General features: G+C 34.2%; 1 protein-coding gene across 2 annotated transcripts in view; it reads left to right on the top strand.

Moving 5' to 3' along the window:
- LOC136027136 (inositol 1,4,5-trisphosphate receptor-like) overlaps positions 1-12,361 on the top strand; it is a 206,347-nt gene extending 193,986 nt beyond the window's left edge. Inside the window, exons 40-44 of one of the 2 annotated variants that reach the window (XM_065704102.1) lie at positions 829-983; positions 3,916-4,081; positions 5,947-6,107; positions 8,902-9,060; positions 12,099-12,361. In XM_065704102.1, coding sequence (XP_065560174.1) covers positions 829-983; positions 3,916-4,081; positions 5,947-6,107; positions 8,902-9,060; positions 12,099-12,167 — 710 coding nt within the window. In that variant the 3' untranslated portion in view covers positions 12,168-12,361. Of the gene's footprint in view, positions 1-818; positions 984-3,915; positions 4,082-5,946; positions 6,108-8,901; positions 9,061-12,098 lie in introns of both variants that reach the window. The other variant, XM_065704101.1, reaches the window with a different exon arrangement.

Below are 12,361 nucleotides of genomic sequence, written 5' to 3' on the forward strand. Positions count from 1 at the left end.
AGCCTAAACAAGACTTAGTAGCTTCCTTATTCATCATGAGCCCTACTCCTTGTCTATGTACCCCATCCTTCGTGCCTGAGTAAACCGATTTTATATCTCCGAATTTCATTCTTCTTATCCCTGGGATATGAGTTTTGGAAACTCCCAATAAGTCCAGTTAAATTCGTCTGAATTCGTCTGTCAAAACGTTGATACGATAGTCATTTTTTGACGTCCTAGCATTCCAAGTTACATTCTTCATATTCTTTATATCATTGAAATTATTTTGACCTAAGGAAAAGCAATAGTCCCGGATATAAGTGCAGGATGGGGACCAGCACATCTCCCCAAGTCTACACCGAAGCGCTTAAGCTGGCTTAGAACCCGACAGCAAGAAGTCCCTGGGGCCTCTTGTAGAATATAGGCCTTGTACAATCCTGGGCCTATCCTGGTCATCCCTTTGCAGAGGCCGTTGTCAATTGATACTTTGGGCATACTTTAGATACATATACTACGCCCTGTCGCAGTTGTCCTCCAATAGAGGATACTCCCATGATGATGGTCTGCATCACCATGCAATTTAACCCATTACTGGGACCCACAGAAAGCCTCAGGAGTGCGGTTTTATTTTTATATTTTATTGTTGGTTGGATTGAAAAATTGTCAAAGTGTTTTTTATTCAAACCACTTGACACTTCGATATCACAAGAAATGCTTTTGAACCGCCCGAAAATGGGCCCAAAATTTTTGCTTCTAGACATATCAAATAATTAAAAACAATTAATTTAAAAGCAATAAATGTAATCAAAAGATAATTAATCATATTTAATCAAAACTTGGATATTTCAGGTTTGCCTCAAAGCAGTGAATGTTTGGCTCAATTAGGTGAATCAACGAGGCAACGGTCTTGTGATACCCTATTAATGTGTATCATTACGGCTTTGCACCTTGGAGTTAGAAGCGGTGGAGGTGTGGGGGATATTCTTCGAAAAATAGGCCCAGAGGTAGGATCCTTCAGCTTTTTGGGTTGTTTTATGATATATTTTGTTTTTAGCCTTTTTATGATGTTATTAATAATCAATTCAGCCAAGTTAGTCTTATTCCTAAAATTTGTAAATACAGTGTCAATTTTGTAATTCTTCAGACAAAAAAAAAATCAGCATTTTGTTTTGTTATATGGTTGTCCAATGGAATAGGCTATTTGTCTTTTTTTTATTGTTATTATTATTAAACGAAAAGGTTGCTTAATCAGCTTGTTCCGTATTTTGATACAACCAGTGTATAAAAGATTGAATGTACAAAAAAAAAAGACGGTGTTCGCATTTGGGCAAACACAGATACCTCTGAGACAAAAAAGGGTATTGGTTATTGCAACACTGAAAGTGGGTGGAGAGCACGTGCTGTCTACCTCAAAGAGTTGAAATGCAAATTAATTTAGTTATTTTGTATTTTTTTCTTCATGAAGGTCCCGGGCATTATCAGGTACAGAACTAAAATTTATCATTTGTGTAATAGCACTTTTCTGGAATGTCTGTCAATCCTTCAAGTTGTAAATTCATTCCATCCATCTTCCGGATAATATTTATCTCCAAAATTATACTGCAAAGTTTTTTCGATTCAGTGAAACTAGAGTAGAAAAAAATCCTCTGTAGCTCCCAGTAATTGCTCAAACGTTGTTTTTCTTGTGTACTAAATAGCATAAAAGTAGAGAAAATAAAACTGCCCCTTAAAAAGTTCCTCAGGTGGGTGCGACGATCTTAGGATTCTCAAATCCCTTAAAACTCTTGGAAGGTGAAAATCCTTTAAACACCCTACCATCCCACCTCTATTTGTACGAGACCTCAACGTTGCCATGCCTGCAAAAACTGCGTTGCGTGCTGTGTAGATGGAGTTTTATTTCGCTAGGATTACATTTTCGGAACGTGAATGTTAAAGCTTTTATTGGCGATGAGGTACGTTATTACGAGAAGAGGCCATAGCTTGTAGTGATAAAAGAAGCTACTCTGACTTGTCAGAACAGCCAAAACCGATGAGATACGTCGTTAAGAGAAGAGGACCGATAAAAAAGCTGTTCTGTCTTACCAGATCAGATAGAGCCGATGAGGCACTTTCTTAAGAGAAGAGACGGTAATTTACAGCAATAAGAAAAAAGCGGCTCTGCTTTTCAAACCAGCTAGAGCTAGTTATGAGATATAGCTGATAGCTATACGAAGACAGGAAGAAGTAGAAAGGTAAAAACGGAAAAGAAAGATGTTAAAATTAAAGTTGAGGAGATGGCCCACAAGAAGCAGAAGACAGCTGAGCTAGAGACAGATCCTTCACGAAGGAAAGAGATGGTTGAGTAGGAGAAAGAAGTTGTTGATGCTCCTCTGAAAGATTTAAGTGGATGTTTGGATGAAGAAAAGGAGTCAATGTTGGCTTGACTGAAAGCATGTTAGAATTAGCCCTAAATGCTCATCGCGTATAGGAGAAAGGTCAAAAGTTGAATTGGTTGAATTACTTTTTCTGAAGAGGAAATCAGAAGCGATTCATCGCCCATCGAAAAAGCAAAAAGAAGCCACTGATGACCTTAAGTGCATTTTATCAGCGATTTTGTTTATCCAAACGCAAATACTCTCTTACTAGTTACCCATGCTCGTACTTTGACGAAGTTTGGCTTTAAATCAGTAGAATCTTTGTTCTAAGTACCGTAATCAAAGTTGCTTTTTTGTATACGTAACTAAAGTAATCAATGATAATAAAGTCTTTTTGTGAGCTTGCTGGCCTCAGAGGTCAATGTTTGTGATAAGGTAGCGAATGTACCCTCTCCGATACATTTGACCTAGGCACTGACCGCCTTTGAGTAGTCACTTTTCTGTTTACGAGATAACGAAATTCATTTTTTTTCCGAGAATTTCCTTACGGCCAACCCCTGATATTGAGATATCTACTGACTTTTCTGACTGGGGTAATTTAATGTTAAATATATATTTTTAAATCTTTTCAGATGAAGTTGCTTACTAATGCCCTATTTTTTCCTTCAACTATAAGCCTGATTTTGACCTTAATTGCTGCTTAACTCAACCCCTCGCAATGAAAAATATATTCTAGATTTAGTCTTCTTTTTTTTAGTTTTGCTTTTGGACAGCCAAGGTGTGTGCCCATATGCAAATCTTACATGTCCAAATAGTCTAAGATGCAGTACTCATTAAGGCATTAACAAACATAGGATAATCTGCAATAATCCATACCTTATATTGTTAAAGATACCAGTGATTTTCTTTTGTAGTATTGAGTAAATTGAATAACTTTTTGAGTTGCATTATTGCATTTTATTTAGCCACTGAAATTTATAATAAATAATTAATAAAATGTATTAATGTTATTTAGCCAAACATTATTTTTTCTGTTATGTTGAATATTCTTTATTTCAAGATTAAAGTTTCTTTTCGGTAAATTTGCAATGCTTGCCACGCCGACGACTCATTTAAGGCATTTAAAATGAAAATAACCTGAAATCTATATAAAAGAATATAATAACATTAAATTTGTAATACTTTGTAGGTGGCAATACTTTGTAGGTGGCAATACTTTGACTTATTAAGTTAGCCAGATCAGCTGCCCAAAGTTTTATGGGACTTTATTTTTTTATACTGAAGAGCCTACACATTTCTCTCTCTCTCTCTCTCTCTCTCTCTCTCTCTCTCTCTCTCTCTCTCTCTCTCTCTCTCTCTCTCTCTCTCTCTCTCTCTCTCTCTCTCTCTCTCTTTCTCTCTTTCTCTCTTTCTCGCTCATTCTATCTCTCTCTCCTATTCCTGAGTTGTGGCAATGTAATTATCTTATTTTATCTTTATTGGCGTCTCTTCTTTGTTCATTTATTTTTCTTCATCATTTAAGGAACTTGTTTTTGGTATTGTTTGATTCGTATTAGTTAATTTTTTTCTCTTTGTTTTCAAGGAGCCTGGCTACATATACCGTGTCGTATATGACATGTTCTTCTTCTTCGTTATGATTGTCATCGTTTTGAACCTCATATTCGGTGTTATCATTGACACATTTGCCGACAAGCGTACTGAGAAAGACAAAAGAGAAGAAATCCTAAAAAATTCCTGTTTTATCTGTGGTAAGCTTCCTTTTTTCCTTTTTTTTCGGTAATTTATGGCCAAGTGTAGGCACTAATATATATTCGTAATTGAAATTTGTACCTTTTTTTCTATTTAGAACGGGCTTAGAACAACATGTAGTAAAACCAGATGCGGGAATATATTTAATTAGCGGATCCACTTGCCCGTTTAAAACGGAAGATCAGGCCTATGGAATGGCACAAACCTTGAGCTAAAAAGGTCAATCAGTAGGCACGTGTGCATGGTAGAAGCCTTCATCTTTGACTCCCCTCTAACTAGGTTTCGCGTTATTTCCTATGTTTTGTGTGATACGGCTTTTTACTGCCCTTCCCCACTCCCACCCCATAAATTCCTCATTTCCTTTTCAAACGGACTTAACTGCAATTGATGATAAAAGCAGTGATGCCCAATCTGTAATAATCTCATAAAAACAACGGATAGGTGGCTCAAGTGCTCAGAAAATTGTTTAGTAACAGCGGCCAAGGTCCATTCTAACATGGATGAGCTCTTAAAATAAAAAGAAAGGTGTTTTGCCCATCTTTGTTTGTTTTCTTTTGTAAGCTTTGAATGAAGTCGTTCTCAAATGTCAATATTTACATAACAAGCTCAGGCAACATAGGAGCAGCTTGCATGGATCAAATACGTTATGGTTCAGTGTATTAACCAAGTTTATACTCTGGATATGTATGCAATATTCGTAGCTTTTAAACTAGTGAGCTAAAAATAATTCTACTTATTGACAAGGCCGTATCCAGAGCGGGGGTGGGGGGTACTCGGTTTGAATCCTTTCCCCAATTTAATTTCCCAATAAATAAATTTAATGCATGTGAATCTCATGTAGTATATGTACACGGTTTTTTTACCCCCCCCCCCCCAACAAAAATCCTCAATATGATCCTGCTAATTGATATAGGAAAAATTATATAAGCAGTACTTTCTAGCAGGGACGTACTTCGGGGAAGGTCTTCGTTCTGATGCCCCTCCACTGAAATGTTAAAATTCCCAGGTTTGTGTCATGCTGTCTGTATCAGTCGATTTTTGCTAGTTTGTTTAATTGAAATGAACTAATTGAATTTGTGTGATTAATTGAATTTGCCAAGCCCCATTTTTTCCCTCTCATTAAAAAAAAGAAAAGAAAAAAGGTTCGTCTCAAATCATTTTGTCTGAAAAGTGGACCAATAATGCTAACGCATAACACTGCAAAAGTGTTTGGTCAGTTTATCTTTTCTGTCTGGCAAAGTCACTTTTAGGACACATTTTATTGCACTGATCCCCAAAATTTTACGTTTTCCTGTTAGAAAATGATAAATGTACTACTCTCATCAGTTTTGTTTTGGAATTTTGCCAACATTTAAGATTTTGCTGTATTGTCTAGTAAGCTTCGTTAATGCAAATTTTCAATCTAAATTCAAAAGTTACATTTTTAATTTTACGGAAAAAATTTGTTTTCCAAAATTTACTAAATAATTAACAATAGCATTGCTTATTTTTGTAACAACAAACATTTTTGCACAAAACCGGAAGTGATAGGAGGGTTCTGACCTAATAGAAACCAGGATTCAGAATAACGAAAGGAAAAGCTATTGTTCTGCATTTACTGTAATAACTGTTGATCCTAGTTGTTGGAATGCAAGGGGGAACGATAAACATGCCCCCCCCATATTCTCATGAATTAGCGCCACTGGATGGTCTCTAACGCCATAGGCATAAATGTGAAGGGAGGGATTCACAATAGCGCAAAGATATCTTGTTTTTCGCAGTTTTCATAGGCTCTTTTCGGGGGAGGAATTTCTCCCCTAGATATGGTTTATTTAGTAAATTTATGTTAATTTACACATTTATAATATGAATTTTTTTCTTTCAGGACTGGAGCGGACCTCATTTGACAACAAGGCTGTTACTTTTGAATATCACATTCGTTGCGAGCACAACATGTGGCACTATCTATTCTTCCTCATCCTTATTAAAACTAAAGATCCTACCGAGTTTACTGGTCCTGAAAGTTTTGTTGCTGACATGATTCAAGTAAGGAATTTGTTATGTAAAAACAAAATTACTTCAAAAGATTAAAAAATGAAATTTTAATAAGCTCGTAAATTTCAAATCAAAACCTAACATTAAATTTTAAATCAAAATTCAAAGTAAATTTTAAATCAAGAGTTTAAAGTAAATTGAAATTATAATTTAAATTTAAAATTCTAAACATTAAAGATTAAAAAATTACTTACAAAGAATTTAGTTAGAAAACAAATTTGCAAAATACATTTGCAAAGGGTTTTCTCTAATTCTTTCTTTCCTTCTTTCCTCTTTCTCCCTCTCCTCTCGCCTTCTCTTTTCTCTTTCTCACAAACACATATTTTTATTCTTGTTTTCTTATCCGAAAGTGACCATACAGAGTTAAGAACAACGCAAGTTACATCATTCCTAAAGTAGAAGTTTGTATAAGATTGCATAGCTATATGTAAACCAATATGCTGATTCTTATTCTTCCATCCAAAGCAAGCAAGAAGCAAAAATAAAACGAAAAAAAAAACACCTTTTTTCTCCTTTTACTTTTTTTTTCCTCTCAAGCCCCAAAACTGAAACCCAACCCATCAACCCATAAAAAATCATATCTCCTTCAGTCAGAAATGCCTTGTAACTTCACTCTCAGACATCTAAACATTCACCCTTACACGCATCATTAACGACATGCTATTCTTCTCTGTCCATCCGAACATGTACATTTCAAGGAGGCACGAAATTCTTCATTGACTTTCTTCACTTACTTCAATTCATCTAGAAGATCATTTTATAAATCAGGTAACGGATAAGGTACAAGGTCTTGTGACACTTTTCGATTTCCTTAATTCTGTGGAATCAGGGATGCTACCGTTGGTGATTTTATGGTATGGGGATTTTACCTAAAAAACTGGGATCTTATTATAAGATTAGTGCTTTTACTCTGTTTGAGCTGCAACTTCAGAAAGCAGCAAGGCAAATTCTTGTGACAATGCTATGAATCTAGCAATCGTTTGGCAGAAGAAGGATCGTTGTTACTTATCAAAATAGCGAATCATAGGGGGCAACCATAATTATGCCACCTATTAATCATTAAAGAAGCAAACTTGTAGAGATGGCTGTATTAGGCATATTGAAGATTATTTTTCCGTTAATTTGTCTTGATGTTTTTTGGTGATTTTTTTTTTTTTTTTTTTTTTTAAGAAAAGGTGATTTATTTTTGCTTTTGGTGGCAACGCAATGTAGAGTTGTGTATACCCTGCTCCTGTGAACTTGCGTTAAAATAAATTGAAAACAATCCGTAAGAGTGCTCATTTCAGACCTAGCCATAAATAAACTCATATAAGATTTAATATAATAATTTCATAAAAAGGTAAAATATATAAATATTTGCAATTATCTCTTAGACATTCTTTCTGTTTTTTGTCACCCAATGCTTACATAGCTTTATGTTGCTAAATACTTGAACTATCTAAATTCGAAAGGAAAATCCTGAGAAAGTCCAGAGGAAAGTCCTGCGGCTAGCCCTGAGAAAAAGGAAGTCAAGGCGCCACATACTCACACAATAAATAATGGGTGCACTAATGAAAAATGTAGCATCCATTTAATAACTGGCTGAAACATATACCTCGAAGTAGGCATCATACCAAGTTTTTAAACCAATTTATCCAGTATTATTATTAAAACAAAGGTTCATCGCCAACTATTCCGAGGTACTTTTTTTTGCACTGTCACTACTTACGCGGTCTTCTACACAAGAGAAATTTAGTTTTTTTTATGCTTTAATGAAAGTGTATCTACTAACGTTCATTTTTTAATCCTAGCCAATTTCAATAAATTTTATCCTATAGTGGCAACTGCGATTAATTACGTGTTATCCACGAACTACGCAAAACCAAAATCAGCTATATCCGTAATAGTTTTATTAAGATCATTTAATTTGTACAACGAATAAAATGGTCCTAACACAGACCTTTGTGAAACGCCACAGTTAACCTTTTTAATTTTAGATTTCACTTTCTAAGGTTTCAGACTCTGCATACGATATGATAGAAACGAGGAAAATACGTATTTTCTAATGTTCTAATGTTATATAATGTTATTATAATGAATAAAGAGGAATTTTTTTTCCCAAGACAGTGAACAAACAAAACCTATTTGAATATTTCGGCCCTATATCTAAGGGCCGTTTTCAGCAAAGAAAATAATAAACAATAACACACTTACAATAAAAGTTCTTTGTTAAAAATCCATTTTTTAAAATAGCCTATTCATCATTACTTCTTAGCGAAAAGTTTAGCCAAGGTCAACGAGAATAAGTAAAACTGTTAAATAGTTATTAAATTCAATCCTATCGCCACCTCTGTGTAGTGGTATATTAAAAAAGAATGATCCTTTTCATAATCCTTTTTTCTTAATCTTAATCCTTTATTCTTAATCCTTTTCAAACGCTATCTTCAAAAGTAAGCCTTAAAACATGCCATACTTTTGGCATGAGAATTTCTAGGACAGGTAGTAATGTGAAAACTAAGAAAAAGCCACAAGCTAAAAATACACCATAATTCTATCAATAACTATTAGACCTAATAGGTTTGACAAATCGGTAAGGTAAGTATTATGAGGTCGGGACACATAATTGATGCTGGCACACGTTAAGCTATTGGATGTAATTAGAAATGCAGCTACATTAATACGATAATACCTTTTAGTTTACTTAATATAAACAATAATAAACCTACCTTACTTCTATTTTCGCAATCCTCTCTCTTTCTGTATTTTACTTTTCTTTGCCAAATTCTATCATTTATTGCTATTTTAGGAGAAGAACTTGGATTGGTTCCCCAGATTGAGAGCTTTGTCGCTGGATGACAGTGAAGTATCCGAGCAGAACGAACTTCGAACCCTTCAAGGCCAGTTGGCTACAACTCAAGAAGCTATTCTCGTCCTCTCAAAACAACTTTCAGACCTAAAAGATCAGGTAGACTATTCTGGCGCTAGTAAAACCATAAATATTCTTATGCGCTTTGATAGCTTTAAGCTAACCGAAGCATGCCATAAAGCTGTAGTAACAGATATCCAGAGTAGTAACTGTTACTTAAAGGTCAAAGATTTACAGAAAATAAATTTTCAAGTGGTTAGAATGAATAATAAAATACTTCACAAAGGGATTATGGTATGTTTCCATTGTCAAAAAAGAATTTTCAGAAATAAATGTCTTGTCAAAAAAATGTAGCTAAAGATTTCTAAAAAAAAATTTAGTAAGAACTAGAAAAAGTATTTCCATTTAATTAGTTTCTGGAAAAAGTGTGTCACGGTTAGTGTTTTAGTTGATTAGCTGGATGTCTTCCTTTTCATTTTTGGTTTCTGTATTATGTTGCCTTTTATAATTTTTTCTCTTTTTTCTTTATCTATTATAACCCCGTTTGTTAAATTCTGTTGTGAAACAGGAACTAAATCCTAGTAATTCATCAATTCGAAACCTCAAAATAGAAAGGCTTGATCTATAATCCACCGTTTAATTTCAGAAAAAAGAAAGGATATCATTAATCTAAAATCAGGACTAGATAAGACAGAGCCAAAAATAATATTGTTAGAAAAAAAATGAAGTCTGATTGAAATTGCCTGGGAAAATATGGCGGATTCAATCATTGTTTCTTTAGATAGCTAAAGAATAATGGTTGGAAAGGGCGTATCCAGAATTCTTGTTCAGAAGGAGGGGTTTAATGAATTTTTGTCATACGTTTTTAAGAATTGGGCAAAAATTTCTAGGGCAAAGGTTATATATCGTACCCCTCCTCTCCCCCCCCCCGGGATACCGTCGTGATAGTTGGTTTCTGCTTTTGATTTCGTAAGTAGTTATTCTGTGTAGTTGACGACTAACTTTTCAAGTGTCTAGAAAGTTGCACTGTCCCAAATGGCAATCCTCAATGCAAAGTAAGAAATAGGTATAATTTTAGAAGTTATAATTATACGCAAAATTATAAACTGTTTGATCAACCTTTTTATTTATAATTTAAAATTGGATGCTCCCCTGCCCCCTCCCCATAATTAATGCCACTGTGTTGTATGTACGCGATGCGTTGACATTTAACTAAGGCGCCAACTTACCTCTAGTATTTATTATTTCCTGCCTCCTTTCAAATGAATCTATCATCCCTGCCTGTACAAAACCGCTTGTTCTTTATTTTATTGTAAATATTAGTTGTGATTGATTCGATTTTAATCTTTTTAAGTTATTTTTCATGTTTGCATTTCATTCATTTTGACCAGATATTTTAGGGTGCTTTTAATATTGATGAAAATTTGCTTTCCCCTGTTCTTTGAATTTTCTATGTGTTTGCATTGTGTTAAGTACTTATGCTAGCTTTATCCTAGTTGGTAAGTGCACAGCATAGTATAGAGTAGAGCATAGTACAATATTTATGTGTCTAGGACCCACTAACCTAGTCCTTATGTCACAGACAAGGTAACAATAGAAATTTTTGGAATATCGGCTGTACACTTCTTGGGGTGTTTTAGGTGCCTTGGACGTTTAATGTGTTAACTGATTATGCTACGGCTCCTCATGGTTCATTATTTTTCCAAATACTTTCTAAATGCTGTCTGGGGAGTAAATGTGACCCTAAAGGTGCCAACAAGAGAAGGTGATAGAACTTGACTCTTTCAGGTAAAAAAAAAAAATAAAAAAAAAAAAAAATACTCGAGGTTTTTCAATTTAGAAACGAAATGGAAACAAAAAAAGAAACAAACTTCGCGGACAAATTTGCCGAAATATTTGCTTAATTTTCATTATTGATTTGCTGAAAATTATCCTTTTATCGGTTTGTCTTTTTGTTTTTTCTTCTTTTTTTTCTTCTTTTTTGTACGCATTCTGTATCCAGTCTGGTCCCAGAACCTATGTAAATACTGCCATAGCTACCCATGTGACGTACATAGCTAGGCTGCAGTAATTCAGAAGGAGTTATGGACCAGTCTTTATTTATAAACATCAACAATAAGAACAAAAGTAAATGTAAAAGAAATCGAACACATTAAAATACAACCATTAAAGCTAAAATGAAAGTCTTGGTTGAACTTCGCTGAAGTAAGGATGCTGGGTCTGTTTAAAAATTTTCATTTTAGTTTTGATGGTTGCATGTTATTGTAAGTCTCTTTTCGTTTATGTATTTATGTTTTTCTGAGGACGACCCTTGGACATAGGGTTGAAATATCCATTCAAATACAGAATTCCATTGTCTTGCAAAAGTTATTCCCTGTTTTTCTTGTTGTTGGTTGATGTTTATGATTAAAGGCAGTATGGTGTTCGTCGCTATTTAAGTCTTTATTTAATTTTTTTTTCTCAGGATTACAGCTAAGTTTTTTCAGCGTTACAGATCCTATATATTAATTTCTCCTTTTGTTTTATTTCTCTGTTATTTTTTAAAGACGATATTCCTCTGTTTATTCATTTTTTTTTATAAATTGTACGGCCCAATACGATCTTTTAGTGGTCACAGTTGTGTCAATTTACAAAATTAAGGGGAGAGAATTTTTTAATATCTATGGGGGGTCAATTTTTTGTTGTTTTTCTTCTCTTTTTTTCTCTGAAAGTATCAAAACAGGCATTTTTCAGTAAAGATACCCCCAGAAAGTGGTATTCTCAAAATCTAAGTGAGGGATAATTTAGGGGCATATGCCCGCTGTTCCCGATACACACCTCTCACCTTTAATTGAAACCACTGACTGTTCATATACTTCTTTTTCATTGGATGAGTATAACCTTTCTCTCTTTCCCCTTTTCTTCATAGAGACAAGATTCAGAATAACGGAAATCTTTCAGTATTTTTAGATTGATACAAATATATTTTTAGTTAATAACCAAGTATTTTTTCAATCAATCAAAATCTAGATCTTTTAAATCTGCTGTTGGTTGCTGATCTTTTTTCTGTTCAGTTAGAATCTGCCTTTGTGTGCTCACTATTAGTGATATGCGTATTCCCTAATAGGTTTTCTCACATACTAATCTTGTTTTTCTAGATGACCGAGCAGAGGAAACAGAAGCAGCGATCTGGGCTTGTGAACTATACGCATAATCATACTATGTAATGCCATGTAAATGAGCTTCCAATTTTTAAGAGGTTGTGAGTGAAGTTTGTTTTCGTTTTTAGTCAAGCTGCCTGAAGTTAACATTCCATTGTTTTTACTTTCTTATCTCCTGTCTTTCTTATTCCGAAAATTATATGTTTTGTTATGCATTTTAGAAGTTGATGTCAAATTTTGAATAAACAAACCAATTTTCA

The sequence above is a fragment of the Artemia franciscana genome, chromosome 5 (assembly GCF_032884065.1).
Source record: "Artemia franciscana chromosome 5, ASM3288406v1, whole genome shotgun sequence".
In the NCBI taxonomy this organism is placed as follows: Eukaryota; Metazoa; Arthropoda; class Branchiopoda; order Anostraca; family Artemiidae; genus Artemia; species Artemia franciscana.